At 31.1% G+C, this 26,509-nt stretch overlaps 1 protein-coding gene across 1 annotated transcript; it reads left to right on the top strand.

Moving 5' to 3' along the window:
* The first annotated feature begins 1,910 nt into the window (after positions 1–1,910).
* LOC134726625 (advillin-like) lies at positions 1,911–26,509 on the top strand. The gene is made up of 27 exons (XM_063591037.1): positions 1,911–1,979; positions 3,148–3,222; positions 3,845–3,916; positions 4,706–4,783; positions 5,410–5,462; positions 6,574–6,679; positions 6,910–7,020; positions 8,698–8,764; positions 9,398–9,527; positions 9,926–10,004; positions 10,354–10,452; positions 11,981–12,137; positions 12,900–12,994; positions 13,899–14,036; positions 14,601–14,690; positions 16,452–16,523; positions 16,917–16,994; positions 17,698–17,781; positions 18,670–18,731; positions 19,524–19,617; positions 20,135–20,233; positions 21,453–21,497; positions 22,225–22,290; positions 22,667–22,792; positions 24,511–24,579; positions 25,020–25,106; positions 26,274–26,509. The coding sequence occupies exons 1-27, from the start codon at positions 1,911–1,913 to the stop codon at positions 26,385–26,387; spliced, it is 2,415 nt and encodes an 804-aa protein (XP_063447107.1). The 3' UTR covers positions 26,388–26,509.

Below are 26,509 nucleotides of genomic sequence, written 5' to 3'. Positions count from 1 at the left end.
GCATACTTGTTAGATGGATTGTCCGGCAAACTCCTCATATAGTAAACAAACTCAGCCAATCAATTATACCATGCAGGTTTTTAGGACAAATACTAAGGCTGTTTATAGTGTCGGGATTGTGATTTTCATTAAATCTTCCACAAATGAAAGGTGGATAAACTTAGTCATTTGTATGCTTCTCTTTCACTTTGAAAAACTTACATACACAGTTGTGAACGTGGAAATGTACAATAAACATACTTACGTCTATTGTGGAATATCATGGCGCTGTTTGCTTAAGGTGGCAACCAACACTTTAGTTTAAATCAATTTGGCTCTTTTAATTTTCATACAATTTAACAAATATATAAAAAAAATTCAAAATCTTTGAACCAACTGTTTTGTCAGAAAAAATACACTGGTCATATTGCACTTTGACAAACACCAATTTTGATCATTGAGAAGCTTTACATTCTTTTTACAACACAACGTAATTAATACGTTTATCTGACTTTACAGAGTTATCTCCCTGTAGTGTTAGGTACCACCTTAAACTAATGCCTGCTGAGTTGTCTTCTTTCGTTTAGCGGGTATCATCTTATCTCGGTTTCTATAATACGTTACATTTAGTTTCAAGAGTTGTAAAATGTAAGAAAATAAATGTTAGAAAACATCTTTGCCTCTTGAACAGAACCCTACGATCATAACCAATACACCACGAATCAGACTTTTAAAAAACAATTGTCATACAAGTGAAAGATTTAGCAGCTATAAAATCAGGTTTAATCACAATTTTCTGCGGGACAAGCCTGTACTAAGCCAGGATGGTAGTTGTTTCACACTTATTTCTTTGATTGATAACGTTTAATTTTGTCAGTTTTACGTGGAATTTTCCATGTTTTGAATTTGCTTTTAATATAGATTCAGGAATAAAAATAAAATATCTTATAAAATATACGTTTTGAACGTATTTTTATGTCTTTTATAGTTTCAAGAAAGATTGCACTTGTTCATTCCTTTCAGAACAGTACCTTCAAATTCCCGAAATATTCAAAGATAAATTGCCTCGAATGTTTTAAAACTTATCTTGTCAAATTAAATTTGGGGATAAAACATTCGCTAGATTATGTTTTTCTGATATTATTTAGGGCGTTGCTATGTGAAATTTATTGTATCATATTAAAGTTCTACAAACCAGGATAAAAACTTTAAAAAAGACAGAAGAGAATACAAATGGTCGGGTAAATAACTGATCGTAAAGTGGTCAAAATAACCTACCGGTACGATTATAAATTTTGTAATTATAAATCTAGCAATAACAAATCTCGCAACATTTCGTTTGAACAAATTCAAATTCACTTCAAATTCAAATTCACTTGAAATAAGTAACGGTAGAGAATTTTCAGAAATACGTCTACAGATATATCTGACTATTGACCATAACGACACAAAAATGCGTGAAAGGAAACCTACTAACATTATATTAAACATTTATTGTATTCCTTTATCTTGCAATGATAAATAATAATCATAGTAAAGGTTGAAATATCCCAAATTTTAAATTTAAAAAAACATCATCGCAATTTCAGCCATTATATACTTCGATTGTTGGAAAAAAAATTAAGACACACAAATATGTTCAATTGTAAACTTCAATCTGTGGACCACACTGACATATAACCTGTTTTGTTTATGGACCAACACAATTAATACATACTTAAAACGGCCTTTCTTTGATTTTTGCGTGTATTACTCACAATTAATAAAACCAGCATGAAATTAATATTACCATACATGTCAAATCCGATAAATAAAATGAATGTCAATAAATACATTTGTATATATTTATCTGTAACATGTGTTGTACGATATTGATTGCCATCAGTACTAGATCACATTTACTGCAGATCTATAGCAATGAAAAACTTAGCATGGGGACTGTAGACAAAGCTTTTCGAAAGGCAGGTCAAGGTCCAGGCCTAGAAATATGGAGAATAGAAGTAAGACATTTATTTATATTTTATCGGTATTATAAAAAGTGTTCAAGATTTTTTTTAAAGATCTTTGTTAATACCTTCATAAAGTGTCAAATATTTACTGTTATCTTTGTATGTTTCATTCTGGATGTTAAATTGCATTATGATTATGTTGATAAAAAAAACTTTTTCAAAGAAGGAAACTTGTTCAGAAAATATCTTGAATATATGTTTCTTCTTGAATATGAAAGTAATGTTATATCGCTTGATGTAAGACGCCCAAATGTTACTTGTTATCTGTACGTGTATGAACATGAGTTATGAGTGATTCAACATGAAGACATTCATTATTACAGAAATACTATTAAATTCAAGTTTAATAGGTCCTTTTTCGTTCATGGAACCATCTCGACAAATTATAAATGTTAACGAGAAGCTGCTATAAAAAAAAGATAGAAAAATGGAACATATAAGCCAATTACTTTAAGATTATCTTTATTTCATAACACCTGCGACCAATAATGGTTATGTAACTCACCTTAATCATTTGCTTAAGGTGGTACCTAACACTACAGGGAGATAACTCTGTAATATTAGCTAAACGTTTTAATTACGTTGCATTGTGAAGGGAATGTAAAGCTTCTCAATGATCAAAATTAGTGTTTGTCAAACTGCTATATAACCAGTGTAATTTTTCTGATAAAACTCTTGGTTCAATTTTTTTGAATTTTTTATATTTTTGTAAAAGGGTCAAAGTAAATACTTTGTCAAGATTTTAGGAAAATTAAACGAGCCAAATTAATTTAAGGGAAAGTGTTGGGTACCACCTTAAAATGGAGGTTCAATCATGCAAAAGGCAACTACACGTGTAGACAGAAATCTAAATCAGTGATCATTAATGCTTTTTGATTGATTTAAAACTTTGATTCAAAACATGAGTAATTCAATGTAAAATAATGTTACCAATGTGCTAAACATTATAATCAAACCGATTAACCAAATGAAAAGTACAAAATATTTTGAAGATACTACAGAAAATCAGAATCACGTGGCCAATATTTCAATTCACCCATGCACAACTCTCAAATTGTTTAAAATTTGCATATAAATCAATTAAACCTTTCCTAAAAGTATGGAAAAGGGTTAAACTCCTGTCGTTTAAATATTGGGATATAACTCTTTTGTATTCTAGAAAATGAAAGTAATTCTACAAGAACCAAAGACGTATGGAGAATTCTACACCGGCGATTCATACATCCTTTTACATGTAGGTTTTATCGTTATTATTGTTACATTTTTATTATCATTATTACTACGGGGGCGTTTTACAATCTAGAATAACCATAATGGTATCGCATGGTCGGTTACTAGTTCAAATTCACAGACAAGGGTTTTTTTCATTTTCATTACATCACCAGTCTGTATCTCATTTTCTTATCCCTATTTAAAAGTTTACTTCTTGTTTGCTATACTAAATACTGTTGATTTGTCTCTTTCGCATTAAGGGGAATAATAGATATACAACCAAAAAGGACACCTGTTGATCGTTATTAGTCATAATAATGATCGTTTTATTGCAAATCCATTTGGTGTTCTTAAACGATAAAAAAAACATTTCAATATATGTAATGTGATATTCAACAAAACATAACAAATATCGACAATTTATTATCAGTTGTGTTTTAACAACAATTTTGTGAAATATATTCCTAAACTAAAAAATAAATATCATTAGATATCTAATATCTGGTTTGTTATAATTTCCTGCATTAAAATATATTGGTGTACATAAAATAAACTGTAATTTTCTTAATGATCTAATACAACCTTTTTAAATATAAAATGTTCATTACATATTCTCTATTATATTATTTCTAATTTTATTTTAGACAAAGAAAAATATAAAGAGTGAAAAGTTGGAATGGAATATTCATTTTTGGTTAGGGAATGATACATCTCAGGTGAATTGATGTAGAACACTAACTGACTTAGTTTAATCTCTGGATTTGATATGTTAAATTTAATGTTTATGTTAATTGAACATCTATTGATTATACTTGGTTATTTTATGAAAATAGCAATGTCAGCTTTTCCGCAGTGCATATAATTATGAAATGAAAACAAGTCAAAGACTCTATCTTTCTACTATCGTATGCATTAGTCGGGTTCTCCTGAATTTATGTCACACTATGGCCATTTGCAAGTCTTTCACTCTAAATTTTAAATATTATCAGAGCCAAAATAAATAAGGGCAACAGTAGTATACCGCTGTTCAAAACTCTTAAATCGTTTGAGAGAAAAAAAAACAAATCCGTGTTACAAACTAAATCTGAGAGAAACGCATCAAATATAGGAGGAGACCAACGACACAACAGAAACACAATATCAAGATATAAAGTACTTTTAGAATATGCCAATAGAATAGCTTATTTCTCTACATATCACTAAATCTTAGCGATGCCTAAACCGTGATTTGAAATATTTTGACAATATTGAGAATTTATCCAAACAATTGTATAGGAACATCTCTTTCTTACACCAAAATCAATTGTAGTCAAGCTTTCTTTTATTGTCTTAACGATACCTTTAAATCCATTTTAATTAGACAGGTTCTTTGCTGCAACAATTGACCAAAACAAGTAAAAATGGACCCTACTGTAAATGTCCTTAATGAACTATGCCTATGATTAAAGCCAGATTATCGGGTTTTTTTTTCGTGTTGTCTTTTAATTAATCGTGATATTTTTTAGGATGAGATGGGTGTATCAGCATATAAAACAGTTGAACTGGATGATTACCTTGGTGGGGCACCAGTCCAGCATAGAGAAGTAATCACTTGGTTTTTTCTTCTTTCTTTTAAATACACTATTGTGTAGCTGCCATCAGAAAAAACAAACTTACATTGTTTTAATATTTTACATCATACTATGGACCTTTCCCTTAATTGCTATTATTCGCTGGTCTTTTACATTAACTGGTTTATATATTTTACATTTTTTATTTTACGTGCTTAGATTTCGTGAAATTTTTTAACCGTGTTGAAGTATGTTCGTTATTCAATTATTGAAATTTGAATAATGACGTACTTCAGCGCGGTATTCATTTACATTTCTACATTTACATTTCTACATTTCTACATTTCTACATTTCTACTTTTGAAATTGCCTTCACCAAGTCAGGAATATGACAGTTCTTGTCCATTCGTTTTTGATGTGTTTTGTTATTATATTTTTCCATGTGATTATGGACTTTCCGAATTGATTTTCCTCGAAGTTCAGTATTGTTGTGATTTTACTTTTTAGTAACAAAATTAAATGTTGAATGCTTCCATGCATAATAAAATATCAATCCTTGTTCACCAATAATCATTATACATTTGTATTGCATGTTTTAACAATAGAATAAGAGTTATATAAATTGGGTATTACAGACAGATGTTGTCTAATACTTTCAGGTTCAGGACCACGAATCAAAACTATTTCTCTCCTACTTTGCAAAAGGAATTCGGTAAGATATCTTGCATGCACAACTAATAGAAAAATTACTCCACATTATTGATTAGCCGGTCTCAAGTAGTGCTTTTGTGTATTATTCAGTTTTGTTTGAATGATTTTGGCTTCACCGTTCAGGGTTTTTGTTTTTGTTTTTTTTTTAGATATTTAACATGTTGTTTCTTGGTGCCTTTTACGAATTACTATAAGACATGGGTTTTGACCAAGAGTCATATTTTACTGATCCTATTATTTTATTTCACCATGAAGAGCCAGTTAAATATAAAACCATGCTTGCCGTTTATTAAGTCTGTAATTATTATATTTGTTTAGGCCATGGGTTCCCTCCTTTGAGCTGTTCCATATTGTTGTCACCCCACAGCCTTGTATTACTAGTGGCGCAGTTTTGTTTGTGTTGATAGTCGAAGGTCGTACGGTGACTAGTAGGACTTTACAAATTTGACCGTTTATCTTAATGAAGAAAAATTGTCAGTGTATAATACCAGTTGTGCATTATATTTTATTTTTAAAAATCTTTCTTCATGTGTTTATTTTTTACAGTGGTGACGAAATAAAAAAGTTATTATATATTACTAAATAATTTTGAGTTACTTGTTTTAAATGGTATTTTTTAAATTATCTGTGGTCTCTTTCGACTAAACCATATTCGTCTCCTTTTTCAAATAGTACTGATTCTATTCCCCATTATAGTATTGACATTAATTAAATAGTATATAGTTAAATAAAGGCAACAGTAATATATCGCTGTTCAAAACTCATAAATCCATGGACAAAAAAACAAAATCGGGGTAACAAACTAAAACTGAGGAAAACGCTTAAAATATAAAAGGAGAACAACGACACAGCATAAAAATGTAACGAACAAAGAAACAGATCTAGACTAAGCATTAGACAAAATCCGATGAGAATAACAAATATAACATCAAAATCAAATATATTTATTTGGGATAGAAACGTACCTTGACACGTCTTATATACTCAAACACAAGAGAAAACAAACGACATAACGGAAACACAACCCATTATATTATTGACATTACATAAATAGTATATAGATAAAAAGAAATTAACCATCTCTTTTTCTATCATGATTTATAAATTTACAGATATCTCACAGGAGGCGTTGACTCAGGATTTAGACAAGTGCAAAGAGGAAAATATGAAAAACGTTTGTTTCAAATAAAAGGAAAGAAAAATGTGCGCGTAAAACAGGTAAGAAAACTATCAATGTTGAACAGACCATAAGAATGAAACAGAAGTGTGCCAACATATTTGGTAAAAATTAACTAATTTCGAAATGACTGGATCCTAATAGGAAACTTTCATGTTCCATATCATCATTTTTAAGTATCCTACTAGTTTATGAAAACTTAAGGTATTTTCACCTTTCGAATCGATATACAGTTAATATATAGTTCCATATTCGATTTTGTTAAAATCAGGTTGAATGTTCCTGTATGTCACTGAATCAAGGCGATGTGTTCTTGCTAGACTGTGGACTAACCCTGCATCTCTGGAACGGACCACAAAGCAGTACATTTGAACGTATGAAGGTGAGCAATATTTAAACTGATACAAGTGCACTTTTTTCATCAGGTACACTTCGGCAGAGACTTCGGCAAACACAATTTGTCGACAAGTGAATTTTTTCATCATACTTCATCGGAAGGTACCAAGACCTTGTTCGTAATTATTCTGTATCAACTTCACAACAAATACAATGGTCTCGGTGTATAGATTCTGCGTACTGATATTAAAAACGTGTTTTATTGTTCTTTCAATTGTCTTTGTTCTATTATTAATATTACTTTTACTGTTGGATTGTTTTATGTGATATCAATTTGGCGTGGCTCGGTACTTATACATCCCGGCAATGTGTTTGTATTGTCTTTCATTTTTTGCTGGTGTGTTTTTTATAAACGACTTTTTGTATTTCTTTGGATCTTATAACGTGACTCTGTACTTCAAAAGATGATCCCGTCAGTATGATATTGTTCTATGTTATGTCATTATGATATATTTCTATTATGAATTACAAAATGTGTTGAACCACAATCGTCAAAAACATTCAATCGCGTAGTGGAAGTAACTATTTGTGGATTCTTATAAATTCTACATAACGTTTGGACTATTTTAAATCTCAGTCTATTTCTGAAATTTATTCTTACATACTTTTGATTTTTTAACCCTGTATGCTAACATTGCACATGTGAAATTTAAAAATTGTTTGTATGTACATTGAACGAGAAATATATGTGACGTATTAAAATTTCTGACGACATACAAGGTTTGTAGATGGTTTTGTGTTCTGTTTCTTTTAAAATTGTTACACGATGATGACAGCTGTACCTATATTTTGACATTTGTATTTAGTTTGTACATTTAGTTAACGCATCATTGTAACGGAATTTGATGAGACTGCCAAAGTGAGAGGGTTAGCGCTATACAACCAGGTTTAATCCACCATTTTCTACATTTGAAAATGCCTGTACCAAGTCTGGAATGTGACAGTTCTTGTCAATTTGTTTTTTATGTGTTTTGTTATTTGATTTTGCCATGTGATTATGGACTTCCCGAATTCATTTTCCTCTGAGTTCAGTATTTTTGTGATTTTACTTTCTACATTCTAAATACGATGAATCAATTGTTTTTATGAGTTGAAATACCCATATATTTTTTTAGTGTATTATAACAATTCGTTATGCGAAGTTAGAATCATGTCAATTATGGCCATTATCGTTACCATTAAAACGTTTAATCCCGCTGCAAATGTTTGCACCTGTCCTAAGTCAGAAATCTGATGTACAGTAGTTGTCGTTTGTTTATGTAATATATACGTGTTTCTCGTTTCTCGTTTTGTTTATATAGATTAGACCGTTGGTTTTCCCGTTTTAATGGTTTTACACTAGTAATTTTGGGGCCCTTTATAGCTTGTTGTTCGGTGTGAGCCAAGGCTCCGTGTTGAAGGCCGTACTTTAACCTATAATGGTTTACTTTTTAAATTGTTACTTGGATGGAGAGTTGCCTCATTGGCACTCACACCACATCTTCCTATATCTATTATCAAATTATTGTGTCTGTGAAAACTTAAGTTAAAACATGAGAAATAATTATAGACGCATTTATTAAATAGATTTTAAAACACAAAAAGTACGAAAGCTGAAATAATTTAGATTATAATAATAACTATCACTTATCTAAAGTAGTAAAAATATGTTTTAATCATGTAGGGCCATCAAGTCGCCAAAAATATTCGTGATGAGGAACGAGGCGGTAAAGCAGAAATAAGAATTATAGGTAAGTGGAAATAACATCGTGTATCTGAGGTATTTCCTGTTTACAACATTCAGATTTCAAAAAGAAACTTAGGAGTGCACCAATGAACATAAATCACTTGGAACAAGCAATGCCCAGCATCCTGATTTACAAACAAGACCTTACTAAGCCTGTATTGTCCTTATTATTTTTCGTGTTAGTTCTATAAAATAAATAATCAACTACATTTTGTTTATGCCCCTTTATGGGCATTATGATTTCTGATCTGTGCGACCGTTCGTTCGTCCGTCCGTTCGTCCGTCTTTTCTGGTTAAAGTTTTTGATCGAGGTACTTTTTCATGAAGTTGAAGTCCGATCAACTTGTAACTTAGTAAACATGTTCCGTATGATATGAACTTTCCAATTTTAATGCCAAATTAGAGATTTAATTCCATTTTTCACGGTCTACTGAACATTGAAAATGATAGGGCATCCCTGTATATGGGACACATTCTTGTTTTAATCTGATCGAAAAATTATCATCAAATTGTATGACAAAGCTCATTTTAACAGTGGTATAAGTATTTTGTTCTCCACTCTATAAACTGAACCTTTGAAAACATATAATTGTTCATTCATCTGAAAGTTTTGCTCAAATAACATCATTTGTTACAGATATTAGATGGAACTCCGATATTAAATTCTTTGCCGACTTGGGATCAAAAACTGTCATTGCCGAATCGTCGACAGCTGGTGATGATCATGAATTCGAAAAGAAACTTATCTCTGAAATTAAATTGTACAGGTAAATTGATGTTTATTTTCGTCAGACCATATTTTATACTTAACGATACGTGCTATCATATATGCATTCTGATATGTATACAATGTACTACTTTAAGGTCACCATTGTGTTAGATGATGTCAACAAATAAGTGTGTTAAACACCACCATATGTTTCGGCATTCCACAGTCCTCCTGCATGATTTGGGAGAAAAATAACAATATTCTGTGGAAATCAAACTATGCCAATACATTTGATCTGAATGAGTTGTGCTTTCAAGATCAAGTCTTAATTGTATTGCACGTAAACATGAAGCGTTATAGACATTTTCTTTATACGGTTTATTAATATTTTTTTCTTCTTTCTTGTGTATACGTACAGAATACAGTTACTAATTATAAGGATGTTTTTGCTTTCAGTGTTTCAGACGCTTCTGGCAAAATGGAAATAACTGAAAAATCGAGAAAACCATTTGGACAGACCGACCTTGATTCAAATGTAGGATATTTCATTATAGTACTATAGGCCATTGTGTGAATTAACCAAATCAAACCCTACAATATCAAAACACATTCGCGGAAATTCACTTTGATTTGGCTTATGTTTCAGTGTGACAGTAACCCAACTAGACAAAAAAACAGGCACGTCTGCATGACATGCCGTCGCAAGTGTTTAAACTATTTTCACTGCAATTATAGTCTGTATTCGTTCTTATTCCAGCAAAGAAAACTAAAAAAAATGAATTTTCAATTTTATTGAATTAAATCAAATAAGATAAATATAAATCATATAATCATTAGAAATACTAGTAGAAAGGAAACAGTTGTAACAAGTCTTTTTTTTTCAGGACTGCTTTATTCTTGATGCTGGTCCTAGCGGTATATTTGTATGGGTTGGAAGAAAATGTACAAACGAAGAAAAGAAGTCGGCTTGGAAATATGCTACAGTATTTAGTTTGTTATGATAATTATATTGAATATTGTTTTCTCTTTCATTAAACTTTATAATTAAGACCAAATAAACGAGAGGGAAAGTACAAAACCGGTGCGAAATTCACTTAAGGTCAAGGAACAGTAAATGGGCTCGATGAACTTCAACTGAAAATCGAAAAAATAATGCATTTATCTCAATTATCATTTGAAATATTACTGATTGAATTCTTACAAAATGGGTGAACATTTGTATAGAAAGCACATAAAATCGGCGAAAAACCTTCTAAAATTTGTCTTTAAATCGCCAAATCTCGAATTCTACTCCATAGATTTTTCTCTAAAAACTATGTATTGTTGACACATAAATTTCTGTTTTAATGATATAAAATAATCATAGGGTCACCGACTTTGTTTTTTGTCTAATACTCAATTTGTAACCTTGTTTGTAGTAAAAAACGTCAAAAATCCGGCCTGCACCGCGATAACGTTACGATTATTTCGACGTTTTGTTGTATTTTTCCACATAGAACGCAACTTTGAATGATGTATACTGAAAAAACGAAGTCGGTGACCCTATCTTTATTTTGCATCATTATAACGGAAATTTATGTATCAACAACATATAGTTTTTTAAGAAAAATCTATGGAGTAAAATTACAGATTTGGCGATTTTAAGACAAATTTAAGAAGGGTTTTCACCGATTTTATGTGCTTTCTATACAAATGTTCACCCATTTTGTAAGAATTCAATCAGTAATATTTCAAATGATAATTGAGATAAATGCATTATTTTTTCGATTTTCAGTTGAAGTTCATCGAGCCAGAGTTGTATGCCAAATTTTACTGAAATCTGTGACATAGCCCATTTACTGTTCCTTGACCTTAAACAATATTTTATTATACGAAAAAAAAATAAAGTCATATGCTCTTGTACAACATGATATCTATTCATTGAATAGATATCTTTTATGTTAATGTCAAACGAAAGTAAGTAAGAAATAAGAGGTTAACGTAAACAATAATTTGACAACAAAAAAATTGCAAAGGCATCTAGAGGGCTTCATACAGACAGGGAAAAAATATCTGAATTGTCTTGAACAAAATTGAAGTAAAATTAATTAGATTTTTTAATAAAGAATTATAAAAATGTTTAGATATGATAAAAGACAACTATGAAGATGTCCCTAATTTTGACTGACACTAAACAGATGAATCTGTTTGTTCATCACTTAGAAAGTTGGTCATGATTTCTACCTAATGATTTGAAATTCTCGTAGTCCTATAGAATCATTTTTACCAAATGTAAATACAAACTCGTAAATAGTCTAATAGCAAAGTTAAAGTGATAAAAAGGAGGAAAATGGTATTTATCAGAGGTATAGACATAATTGTCAGTTGTATGCTTATTCCACACCGTCTCGACGAGCCTCGCTTTTATTTTTGTTTATTGAGCTCTTTAGGGTAAATATTGCATTTTTCATCAAATTATTTATAAGGTTTACTGATAAATATTCACTTTTTCGATTTTCATCGATATTTCAGGATTTTTTAGAAATGAAGGGATACCCAAATTGGACAGCTATAACCCGTATCGTAGAAAGAGGCGAGACACCAGTGTTTAAACAATATTTTACCTCATGGATAGATTACAATGATCAAAAGGGACTTGGAAATGTTTATAATGTTGGCAATATAGCAGGTGAGAGTAGAATTTCCAGTTATATGAAAATACGGGGATATGGCATGAGTACAACGGAACAACTAGTTAAAACAAAAATTACAACTATCTCGACTAATGTTGACATTACACGGTTTTGGGTCTACTCTGTCTGTTTCTCATATATGCAATTGACTTGAAAGGATAGCGTTAAACATACAATAATTGCTGCTGCATTTGAACGATTTCCCTGATGATATGATGGACAACTGCAAATTACGATCTGCGACAAACTACATAATGTTAGTGTTTCGTTTACACTTTCACATTCTTATGTGACACATAGTAAGCATGTTGTCTGCCGGAGCTAATGTTGTTAATATTTTAAGTTGATACATACGAAAACACCACAAAGAATTATGGACAGAACTCATTTTTGCTTCTTCTATATTGTGAAAATCCAATATAATTGTCATTGCATTGTCTATAACTGAACTATAGTTTTGATCTCTATGGGTCGTGTATCACTCCTGGTATCTTTAATTGTTGAATATATCAAATCTGATCAGATCACATACACTTAATCATAAAAATTCCATATTGGCATGTGTTCTTTCGAGTGTACCATAGGTTTTATACCCTAAGTTCAGGCCTGCGTTCTCATTTATTAATTTGTTTAGATAAGTTAGAACTACAACTGTTCAGATATCACCCCCCCCCCCCCCCTATCTATATCTAAATATGAATGGTATCCATTCGTTTTATTCCACTTAAACAATTCCATCTTTTTATTTTTATCTGTAGAAATCAAAGAACAAGAAGCAATAGACTACTGTAAGCTGCACGTACGAAAACAGTCGATAGAAGAAAATGATTCAATAGACAATGTACAGAATAAGGTACTTGTATTTGTGTTTATCTTGTTTGCCTTCTGTTCATTTGCATATTCAGACACACCTACAGAAATTATTGAGTATAAAAAAATACCTTTGTTTCAACTTCGTGTATCCACCAGTAAAACCCATACTGAGCCTAGACGTCGGCATTGCAGTAATTAATGTAGCATCCGCGTTTGACCAGAATGGGAAAAAGTAAAATCACAAAAATACTGAACTCCGGGGAATATTCAAAACGGAAAGTCCCTAATCAAATAGCAAAATCAAATGATAAAAAATATCAAACGAAAGGACAACTGTCATATTCATGACTTGGTAAAAGTAGAATGCTTCTTGGACATACATATGATTTGTTTTACAAAACAATGCACTAGCATATTATAAAGTCATGCTAAATTACTGAAATCTTCACAATTTTAGTATTTTAGTTAAATTTTAGACGGTTTCCGTCTGAAATGAAAGTGGTCGCATTTGCGTTCCTTCTTAATATTGAAAAATGTAAGTTGTATTTGATGATAAGACATAACAAATATAAAGGTTGAGAATGAACACGGGTGCGGCCACTTTCATTTTTGACAAAAAACACTTGAAAAGTGACATGTTTGGCATATTTGATAGATTTTTTATCTCTAAGCTTAAATCGGAACATTTTTAATGAGTAAATCAGTGAAAATACGTCACTTAAACTAATTCAACCAACCGAAATAGACACTAAAGTGTTTAAAAAGTGTTCAAAACGTTTCGTCAGATGGACCTGAAATTTGAGGCCAAACTAGGCCCTAACCGGACCTACTCCTTTGTTGTCATATTAGCTTTAAACGTGCTGGGTAATCATATAAGACTAACAGAAGTAACTTATTTAATATATATATATCATCCTTCTTAAACATAGTCATACTATTTTCAGATATGGAAAATAGAGAATGGAGGAGTGCGATTATTACAGAATTGTCCCTTCACAGTTTTATCGTCTAATTCCTGCTACATAATTATTTCAACATTCAGCATCAATCTGAAAAAGCATACTCATGCATATTTTTGGCAGGTATGTTAACAAAGCAGGAAAACAAAAATGCAATTGACAGGTACAGTGTATATAGGCAAATCTAGAAAACAAGAATACAACTGGCAGTTATAGAAACCAAAACACGAAAACCGGTGAACATAAGATAAACTTTATTGTACAGAAACCCCCTACCACTCCAAAAGACGAAATTTTTAACAAACCAACGTAAATTTTCAACACCAAGATGACGATTCCTATATCAAAATAAAGTTAAACATTACGTTTTAGATTCAGAATCTTCTATGCTTTAACAATTTGTTGAAAATTTAGAAAAAAAACCTGCTATCTTGTTAAACTAAACATTTTACCAAGTATTTTTGAAAAACAGTTTACAGGACTTTATTTTCCTTATACAAGTCTACAAAAAAAGGAATCAACTCAAAATTATTCGAGTAATATAGTTAAGTATGAAAGAAATTCTTTTGTTTATTTACTTTTTACTTTTTTCACGGGCATCCTCAGCTCTACAGACGACAAAACCACTTCTGTTATATTTATATACTTTTGTGTATTTGTTAGCTTAAGTAATTTCATTTTTTCAAGGGCACACGAAGTTCTACAGACGACAAAACTGCATCTGCTATTTATACCAAAAGACTTTGTGAAGAGACGGAAAATGGAACGATAGAGCAGGTAAAATAAAACTGAAAAAAAATATTTTATAAATAATTAACAGCCTGCAATATAACAGTGCAGTATAAATTTATTCATACCTATTCTACCATCGGACTTGGACTCCTTTTGAACTGGGTTTTACTGATTGTATTGCTGTGAGTTTGTTTATTCTACATTGGGTAGAGAAACGGGGAGGGTTGAGATCTCATAAAACATGTTTATCATCCACCGCTTGTTTACGCTTCTCCCAAGTCTAGATCCTCTATCCTTTGTTATTCTTGTATGTTGCGTTTTTTTTTATTTATAATAGATTATTTATCATTGAATGGTCAAAATGATAAAAACAGTCTATGAAATTTTACATTTTTGAAAACTAAGGCTTTGCTTCCTCAGAAACAGATAACCTAAGCTGAATTTATGGTCCTCAATGGTCCTCTACTTCGTACCTTTTATTGGCAATTTAAATTTGTTTTCGCAACTGATGCGTGAAAACATTCTAGGTGTCATACCACCAATTAAAAGTCCCTATCTGTTCAACCAAATTTTACAATTTTCACAGCTTTCTAAATATGTTACCTTAAGTTTAACTTCATAGAAACCAGGTATATCCTGAATCCTACATGTATCAGCTTTCTACATACCAATTTTCAACAGGTGTTTAAAATCATATAAAAAAGAAAAGGTGTTCCGAATAGAGGTACCACTAAAAATAACCCCTGGTTATCTGGAAATCTTAAATTAGTATACTATGGAGTGCATTAATCCTCAATTTTGAATGCAAACTCATAAACAAGTAAATTTTAGCTCAAAATGGTCTTAATATATTTCTCTTTCATCAAAAGTTTCATTTCTGCCAATGTCGGTTAGTTTAAGTAAAAACTGACATCAAATGCACTATTTTTTGTCCGAGTAGGCCTACTTTCACATACGTTCTAAATTTGAGGGAGTAATTGGTGGTATGACACCCTAGCAGCACCTGCACTCCGTGTATATATCTACCAATTGATACGATATTTCCGTGCGTGCTTTTCCTATCATGATTTTCTTGATAAAGGATTGCTGCTTACAAGGAAGCTTTTAAATCAAGAGTTCCAAATGGTGAAGTTGAAATCATCACTTCGTAAATTTTATGGACTCCGTTACGAGTTGGTTGACCGTTATTCACAAATTATATCGGATCTGTTCCTTACGTCGTAACTTCAATCCCCTTTCCCTTCATGAATGTGACCTACCGAATTAGACTATTTACCGGATTTGTTGTCTCATAAGTAACATGACGGGTGCAACATGTGGAGCAAGATCTACTTGCCCTTCCGGAGCTCATGAGATCACTCCTAGTTTTTGGTAGGGTTCAGGATGTTTGTTCTTTAGTTTTTTATGTTGTTTCATGTGTACTATTGTTTGTCTGTTTGTCCTTTTCATTTTTAGTTTGATTGTCCCTCTGGTATCTTTCTTCCCTCTTTAATGAGTATGTTGTAGACGAAACGCGCAAATACAAAATTGTACTCTTGGTATCTATAATGAGTTTGTTTATATGTTTCAGAGTAAGGTTTGACGTAGGTTTTCACTAAACTAGTGACGTTTCTGTTAAGTGCTTCGCTGAAGTCAGTTTCCGGGTAAGCGATTTTCCTTGTGTGTTTAAGGATCATTGGTTGCCCATTTCTTTATTCCGGTTTTTTCTTTGACACATTCCCCATTTCAATTCTGAATCTTATTTTTGTTTATGTATGTGTTATGGTATGTTACTTAAACATATATGAAACTTTCAATCTTTTGTAGATACGAATAGAACAAGGAAAAGAAACCGACACTTTCATGAAAATTCTTGATGGAAAACTTATCATCACAATGGTAATTTAAGTAACACTGTTTAACTTGTCATTCATCCTCGAAATCGTACTCAAAGATCAAAGTTTGATATTTTGTCCGCAATGACAATTATAAATGATATTTTATTTTGATGGAATTCAACTTTGAAATTTCATTTATTATCATATGCTGTGTATGCCTTATCTGAAAAATTCACAGATGCATTTTTACATACCAATATACAAACAAATACATTTGAAAATGACGGGACTATGATCGAAGTGGTCACTGTTTGAGCTTTTGATTTTGCTATTTGATTACCGACTTTCTGTTTTAAATTTTTCACGGAGTTCAGTATTTTGGTGATTTTACTTTTTTCGTTTATATTTGCCACCCACTAAGCAGTACGGTCATACAGCAATTTTTAATTAACAGAATGAAGATTCAACAGATAAAGACCAACAAATGTATCATATTAGAGGAACAAATACTCATAACACGAAGGCCATAGAGGTAAATACTTATTTTTTCAATTATACAAAGTGAATTAGAATTAGTGTATTGAATGTAAGGACATGCACATATATCGACGCATCTTGTCTCAATCTGCACATTATTTATGTATAACTCCCCTTAGTTTGCCAATTAATCATCTGGTATTATGTAAATTGTCTTAAAAAAATCGAATTTTCTTCTTGTTCTCTTTTTCTCTCGGAAATGTAACTCGGTTACTTCGTTCTTTCTTACAAATCACGTTTTTCTGTATTTACCATCATCAGGAATGCTCAAATTGAAAACCTATGAAATACCGGGATGTATAAAACAAAGAAACGTAACAAGCTTTTTGACTTAAAGGTGCATAAAAAGCCAAATTCATCAACTTTGACCTTGGGAATTGAAACATTAGTTTTGTAAATAATTTTTAATTATCAATTTAAAGTTATAAGGTTTTTTTTTAATGTTTAAGAAGATTAAATCCTCGATATTTAAAATTTGTTTTCTAATGTTTGAAATTGGTGTTGCTTTTACATAAACGTGAATGCAGTTATCTTACTTTAACCACTCCAGATGTAAAAGTGACTTAATAATTTACAGAAAAATGTAAAAATGATTTATATATATTGAAATGATACTTGTCATGATTGTTTCATAGAAGCACATTTAATCGAGAAGAAAAAAAACAAAACCATATCTAAAGAATGTGTTTGATATTTAGGTGGAGTTCGGATCCAAATCGCTGAACTCGTACGATGTGTTTCTTGTACTTTCAAAATCCGTTTTATATATTTGGATTGGAGAGGTAAGATCAAAACATATTTTGTGTAATAGATCTTTTGTTGCTTGTGTATTCATGTCTATATGTTTACTGTTACAGTCAATTGTTATAGACGGAAAAAATCATTTGAATAGAAGTCAAGGAGTTGGTACAATAACTCATAATTTAGGCTGTAAAATCTGATTTTTTATGCTGTGAAAATGTTGGTAGAATTTGATGTAAACATATAACAAAATGTATTATTGTTTAAGTTTAGAAATATAAATTGCAGGGTACTATTTACAAATTAAACAGATAAATAGAATTTCATTGAAAACCACTAATATTAGTAGGGGTTTTCCATTTGGACCGATCGTTTGGGTGTGTTTGATTATTCGAAATAAGAAAGTTTGATCTCAATTAAGCCGTTTCTATTATTTTCTTGTGTATAAATATTATAATAACAATAGTTGTTATTTATTTAATTATTTTTCATGGCTTTATGCTTATTCGAAAATTACAAATTTATTATGTAAAGTGCTATATAGATATTATGTATATTCATGTATATTATGGAGAATACGGTAATAAATTGAAAAACTTGTGGCTTATTCGTTTGTTTTAAACAATAAAATATGTTTAAACTAAGTTTAGAAATATTTCCTCCAATTGCGTCATGACATAACTGTTATGACATTTCCTTCTTTCCCTCAGCTTACACAATAAAACACCCATTATAACTTGATCAATCAAATATATATGTGAACGACAAATAATACACTATCAATCTCACGACCCTAACAATACAGTAGTTTATTTTCAGATGTCTGTTGGTATTTTTTGTTATTCATTTGATCTCTTGTTGATATATCTTCACCAATTGTTTTATCGAAAATAGATTTGATTTTACTTATTTTTTTACTGTTTTCTAAGATTTCGATTGGAACGGAGATTCACGCAGCTATGACACTAGCAACATACTTATCTCCAGAAAGGTACGATTAGATTCAGTATATCATAACATTCACAGCATACTTACATGTATCTCCTGAAAGGAACAATAAAACTTAATATGTCATCTGCGAAACCATAACACCAGTAGCATACTGATTTTCAGAAGAAAAAAACATACCACTTGATATGTCTTCTGAAAAATGTCTATCTCAAAAAATGTACGAATGCACTTAATATGTCATCTGGAACCAAAACACTTGTATCATACCTATCTCATAAAGGTACGATTACCCATAATATGTTGCCTAAGAAACCATAACACAAGAAGCATACTGATCTCCAGAAAGGTACAAAAACACTTAATATGTCACCTGTAAAAACCATAAACTTGTACCAAAGTGACCTCCACGAAGGAACGATTACACCTATGATGTCATCTGAAATACTAAAATATTATCAATTTCAAGGACAGGAAGCAGTAAATATAGCTTACAATTGGATTATGTGACTTTTATCGATATATACTACAATTTATAAATAAGACGTTTAATTCTTTTAAATTGTTTACCAACTTACTGTAATTTATATATTTGGTTTTATGATTACACCATGTAAAGAAACTATGTTTATTGTATGCATTGAGATACATGTATTTCTTTATTACTGTATACGGCAATGGATTCTTGACACATCAAAACAACTAGAAACCTAAAAAATGCAATAACAAAAAACACTGAAATCCAAACTTAACAAAAGTTCAAAAAGGGGGAGTGTATAAAAACTGACGAAACCAAGACATATACTATATGAGCTTTATGATAACTTTTTAACAGTTGTATTAATAACATACACGAGGGTGAAGAAACCGATTCGTTTTGGGATGTACTTGGTGGAAAAGATCTTTATGCTCAGAGTACCAGAAATAAGGTACTTTTATTTCAATAACAACCCTTGATAAATCGCATAGACGTTTTCTGTGGTTCAGTAACTAATATATATCAGAAGATTTGTTTTTCTCTAGCGTCTTTTAGGATTGAGAAGTTGTGAAATTGCAGATAAATTTATATGTTTATCATAGTTACGATGTTATCGTAGACTTGGAATTTGTAATGATAACCTATGGAGGTTATATGCAATCATATACGGTGTGATGAATGTACTCTTACAGATAAATGTACTTTAACTGACAAGTTCTGATGTTGTTCTCTATTTATTTATCTTCAATTGAGTCAAAGGCAGTTAAAAATACAAGAAATATTTCATTGATGATCAGGTATTTAATAAAGTTTTTCAACCCTTAAACTTTGTTTGAAAACAAGACCGACTGCTAATGAGACAACTGTTTGTTTTCGAAGTTTGAGTTTTTCTTCTTTTTTTTCAAACGTTTCAGTTCATGAATGTCAAATATGTAGCATGTTGAATATAAATTTTGTTTGTGTTTTAGATAAAAGAGTTGAACAACCAAAATCTTGTCAGACTATTTTCATGTTCAAATACCACCGGGATGTTCAAAGTTACAGAAATTGTTAACTTCACGCAACAGGTAAGCTACTGTTGCCATACATTTACAAAGAGATATTGCTTCTTGAAATCTTATATATTTCTTTCATCCGATTCTACATATTTTTCAAATACTATTTCCGTTTCAACAATTTATACCAAATGGCATTCGCCTAAATGGAAAAGGATTGGATATGAAATACAAACCTTACACCACAATGTACCTTAATGAAGCAAGATTTGAACCAAAACCAACCTCAGAGTTATAAAATTTGTCGAAAACCAATCAAATTATTTCCGATTGCCGATTGCATTGAGTGTGCATGCAAAGGAAGCATCGTAGGTTAACATGCTTGCTAGCTGAACCGTGATGTCCCTCTTGAGTTAGGTAACAAGTGTATCAAGGTAACCAAAGATACAACCTTTCCCAATACACTCAATGCAACCGGCTGTAACGAAAAAAGTTTACTTCTTTAATTAAAGTAAAAGCTACATATATTTTTATCAGTTGATACTGCAAATTGCTTGAGGAACCATGAAAATCCAAGTAAAATGTGTGTGATTTTGATGTTGTCTTCAAGATTCATCTATTATCATATATTGATTTACATGCTAAACAGGATAATTTGTTTTACTTAATATAGTTTGTAATAACTGAGTCGAAATCTAATTGCTTAGTGTTTTTGCGTTTCAATTTGAGAGTGCATCGGAAGCCTATCTTTCTGGCTGTAATGGAATGTAATATGAATGTATTGCATATACACAGGTTGCGCTTTTATAAACCATTTAGGTTCCATTCTTGTAAATATAAACAATGCAATTTCCCATAGGAACTCCCTTTGCAGCTAAACCTGTTACACTTTTACTATGAAGTTTCGTGAAAAATCATATCCTAGAATGGAAATTTGATATGCACTCCTCTTTTATTCAAAGGACAAAACACAGGGATGTGAGGCATATGTTCAATATTTTTAATCCCCAAATTTGTTGGAGTTTAAACTTATACTAAGATTCTGCTATACCCCTAATGTTACTTTTTGATTACTTCAGAATTCTTTTTAACCGAAAAAGTATGTTTTAAACTGATAACAACAATCCCAAGTTATGTCTCTATGAGATGAAGCATATAGATCATATTTGGGAACCAGTATGTCAACAAATCAAATTATCTATGAATATCATACATCGCCCCAAAAGAGACATGGTTTGAGAAATAGCTGTATTTCCAGAGTGCAACCTATAATTATTCTTCATTCCTTCAGGACCTGTTAGAAGATGATGTGATGCTGTTAGATGCTTTTGACAAGGTATTTCTTTTAATCTAAATTTTATTTTATAATTTGCAAATATCCTACATTAAAAACTATTCATTTTAATTCAGAAAAATAGCCTGTGAGATATCAAAAAATATCATAGAGATGTAAAAAAGACGCTTTCCTTGAACCTGTACGACATTCAGTCGTATATGTCAAAATCCCCTGTTTTGTTGAATTAGTTTTACAATCCCTGATCCATAACCGACTTGCTAAATCTTCTCAAAGTCTAAAGAGACGACATAAAAGCGAAAAAACAAACGAAGTCAGTGGTTCACAAATAAACTCATCATAGATACCAGGACTAAATTTAGTATATACGTCAGACGCGCGTTTCGTCGTTAAAAGACTCATCAGTGACGCTCGAATCCAAAAAAGTTAAAAAAGCCAAATAAAGTACGAAGTTGAAGAGCATTGAGGACCAAAATTCCTAAAGGTTTTGCCAAATACAGCTAAGGTATTCTATGCCTGAGATATATAAAAAAAAAAAAAAAAAAAAAAGCCTAAGTATTTAAAAAAATTCAAAAATTTGTAAACAGTTAGTTTATAAATATAACCATATCAATGACAATTCATGTCAGCACAAAACCTACTGGGCTTGTGATACCCTTGCAAAGTGCAGCTTTCATAAGAACGGATATGAGTAAAGAAAAGCAATACAGCAATAAGACAACTCATTTTATTCTTTTAAGGATGTTTTGTTTAATTTTTTGTTGTTCAGATATTTGTTTGGGTTGGAAGAGGAGCCAATCGGCTGGAACGCCAGAAATCTCTCGAGACTGCACTTGTAAGTTAACTTGATAGCACAACAACGTCGATACACACTATGTGGCTTTGTCATGCATCATCAACTTTCAAAAACTGAATTTTATTGGTTGAATTGACATGGTATATGAGCCCATACGCTCTGAGATCAAATCTGAAAATATCCTGATGGCTGCATTACCAATATCAAGGGTTCAAATTGCTGTTTTGTGTTTCGGTGAAATAATTGATGCTTTTTTTGTCTCGATTCTATTTTGCCATAACCAATTGGTGATGCATAGATATTGACAATTAATTGAAATATGAAATATTATTTCTTAGTAAGAAATGTGAACTCTTTTTCATTCATTTGTCTACATACTTTGTTTTAATTGAATAAATTACTGAATATTTACCAGAATTACTTAACATCGGACCCATTTGGAAGAACAGAAGACAACACTAGATTATTTCAGATAAAACAAGGATACGAACCGTCTACATTCACTTCACATTTTCACGGATGGGATCACAACTGCTGGCGGGTATATATAGTATTTGTATTGGATTTATTCACAACTATTATCATCTGTTTCATATTAAATGAAAACTGTTTATCTGTTAATGGTCTTCTAAATTTTATGCGACTGGCATACAAGTTAGGGGTTAAGCTTGCTATAAAAACCAGATTTAATCCACCATTTTTTACACAAGAAAATAAGTGTACAAAGTTCCTCAGAGTTCGATGTTACCGTGTAGCGGGTTATTTTCGCGGGGTGTAAATTTTCGCTTATTTTCGCGGATTGAACAAAATCGCCAAAATAAATTCCGCCAATTTAAAAGTGTACATGCAAAGGTAATGTTAGAAATGTTGAATCCGCCAAAATAATAACCGTCAAAATTTTTCGTATACCTTATTCAATGAAAATCGCGAAATTTTACACCCGCGAAAATAACCCGCTATACGGTATTGTTATTTTACTTGTTTCTTAAAACTTCAATGAATCGTTTTGTACTCTACATCGTTTTATCTACAATCCATTTCCACCAGAAATTATATCATATTAGTAGTATGCTGATGCTTCGTTACAAGTCCTTTAGATATATATAATCGTAATTTGTTGAAATTCCGAAGTTCAAGTAATGTTAGTTACCTCTGCAAGTAAGGTCATGTATGCATGTCAATTACAAACATAGCAAACCTCTTATCCTCAGTTTTTTCTTTTATTTGTTTTGATAGCTCATTTTTGTTATTCATCAATGATTCTCCAAGTGGATGCCTTTATCGATAAAAGTTAATCTAGAGAAAGAAAAAAAAATTGTGATATTGGTGGACCCTTTTAGAGAATGGCTATCATATTTTTGTTTTGCTCACACATTGATTTCAATATATTTGAATTTTAAGCGGCTGTCAAGTGAGAGGTTTAGATAACTATAAAACCAGGTCTAACTCACCACTTACTAAATAAGAAAATGCCTCTACCAAGTAAGGAATATGATGGTAGTTTCCATTCGTTTATCTATTTGAGATTTTGATTTTGAAATTTGATGAGGGACTTTCCGTTTTGAATTTCCTTCGAATTTCGGTATTTTGGTTTTTGAACTTCTTACTAAAAACTTCAATAGATCGTTGCGTACACTGCATCGTTTTATCTAAAATACATTAAAGAAATAAAATCAAATTAATTGTGTGTTGATGCCTTTCTACACGCCTAGACATTTACAATATTAATTCGTTGAAAGTCCGAAATTAAATGAATGATAATTACCTCTACAAGTAAAGTCGTGTCTACTTGTCAACTAAAAACATAGCAAAACTCGTATCCTCAGTGGGTTTTTTTTCGTTGTTTGTTTTGATATCTCATTTTTGTTATTCAAAAATGGCTCTCTGAATGGCTGGCTAGATAAAATACGCTATCACTTGATTGTTGGCGGACCCTATTAGAGAATGGCTAGTATTCTTTGTTTTGTTCACACATTGTTAACAGTATATTTGAATTTAATGTGGCTGTCATTTAAGGGAAAGTTTTGGCTTACCATAAAACTAGGTTCTACATAAGACAATATCTATACCAAGTCAGGAATATGATAGTTGTATTCAATTCGTTGATTCGTTTGAGCTTTTGATTTTGCCATTTGATTGATGACTCTCCGTTTGGAATTTTTCTTGGAGTTTGTTATTTTTGCTTCTTTGGCTAGGAAGTTAGAAGAAAATGCCTTTATTAATAGTACTGGTCAAATAATTCGTATAATTTTATTTTAGTCGGGAATCTACAAGAAGGAAAATATAAATTTAGACACCAAGACTGAAGAAATAACAACTGTTCAAGAGGTAATCATAAACTATTATTTCATTCAGACTCTTAAAAAAAACATGTAACAACTGTTCAATATGTTATCTCAAACTGTTTATTCCAAAATAATTAAAAACATAACAACTATTTATCAAAGAAGGGATCTTAAACCATTAATTCCACCAAATTAATATTTTTCCGAGAGGTAATGTAAAACCGCCAATTTCGTTATAAAACATTTTGTATATTTTTTTATAGTGTCCAGTGTTACATTGTTTCGTCAGTAACGCCGAACTACAACATAACAGCTCAATAAATATTTAGAACATGATGGACGTTCATCAAAGACAGCACACATAAAAATAATATAAAATAAAAACGCATTAAGATATGTTTATCGCAGATATTAAGAAGTTTTATTCTACACGCATTAAGATGTGTTTATTGCAGATATTAAGAAGTTTTATTCTACTAACAGGAACTGGAGAAACTAGATCAAAATTATTCACACGAACAGCTTCTCCAGAAACGATTACCTGAAGGTGTGGACTCTACTTGCAAGGAAGTATGTATTTTAATATTATAAGATATAAGTTTAGTACTCTATCATCTCATAAAACAAATGAGAATCATTGATGAAAATTCCTTTTTGGTCATTAGTTATATATTGTAAAGAACCACACTGGTCACAACAATGCATACACCAAAAAGGCTATCATCAAAATCATTCTTTATGATCGACAATATCTTGTTTATTTTTGTGATGTTGGTGGATTGCTACACGAGTGAGACAGTCGTTTTTCCAATGGGTTAGAATTATTCAGCACTACGCCTTTGTGCTTATATTTAGCAGAACATAAAACATCTCCAATTAAATTTCACATTCAGATGTTCTGTCACTCAATAACTTCTGTTTTGTTCTGACATATCCGAGTGATCTGAGAAGATAGAAATTTCAATGACACTAAAGATAAGAATTTGACGGTTTCATATACAGCTAGTAATATCGACAAAGATCAGAAGCAAGTCAGAAGTATTAACTAGACGTTTCAATATCCAATTTAGATAAAGGCAACAGTAGTATACTGGTGTTGAAAAGTCATAAATCGATTGAAAGAAATCAAATCCTTGTTACAAACCACATATCAACTATAAGAGGAAAACAAAGGAACCACAGGAACACCGAAGTGCAACAAAAACAAACGTCAACACACATAAACACGCTTACGTAGCTAACATGTAATCTCGAACTTTATACAATTGTATTCACAAAACTCGTCAAGGCAATTTTCATGACAATGCATTTTAAGAATCATTTGGTCGTCAATCAATACGACAAAACACTATATTCAACCGAAATCATAACAAAAAAGTCAACAATAAATAAATAAATATCGGATGTACAAAATACCGAAACACAGCAAATTCATACTTGCAGCCATTAATTGTCGTCTTAGAGGAAAGGATATTGGTTGATTGTTCGTATGTTCTAACCTGTCTAAAACTGATAGTCGAATGTCAATTTGTATTGACATATATTTATGTTGATGTTAATTATCATTTTGTACAGGTTAACTCTTACATATTTGGGTCATTGCAATTAATAATTCAAATAAATAGTTTAAAAATAGGACTGACCTAGTTATTTCATGTTGCTATGAATTATTCATCTGTACTATTACTAAAATCCCATAACAAATTGTATTGTTAATTCTATTGCTTCAACTTCCAGAAGTATTTAAAAGACGATGAATTTCTCAGAATATTTGGAATGTCAAAAGTAATGTATGCATCTAAGCCGAAATGGAAACAACTAGAACTAAAGAAAAGAGTTGGTCTATTTTGAAAATTTTACGACTATGGTAAACTTGTTTTATATGTGTTTTGAATCTAACATTTGCATATTTTTAATTTTGTAAATTTATTACATGTCCTTACAATGATTAAAGACAATACTAGTATATACGA

Source organism: Mytilus trossulus, chromosome 7 (genome assembly GCF_036588685.1).
Source record: "Mytilus trossulus isolate FHL-02 chromosome 7, PNRI_Mtr1.1.1.hap1, whole genome shotgun sequence".
NCBI classification, from domain to species: domain Eukaryota; kingdom Metazoa; phylum Mollusca; class Bivalvia; order Mytilida; family Mytilidae; genus Mytilus; species Mytilus trossulus.
Note: the sequence above shows the minus strand (reverse complement) of the source record. Positions and strands in the feature narration are given on the sequence as shown.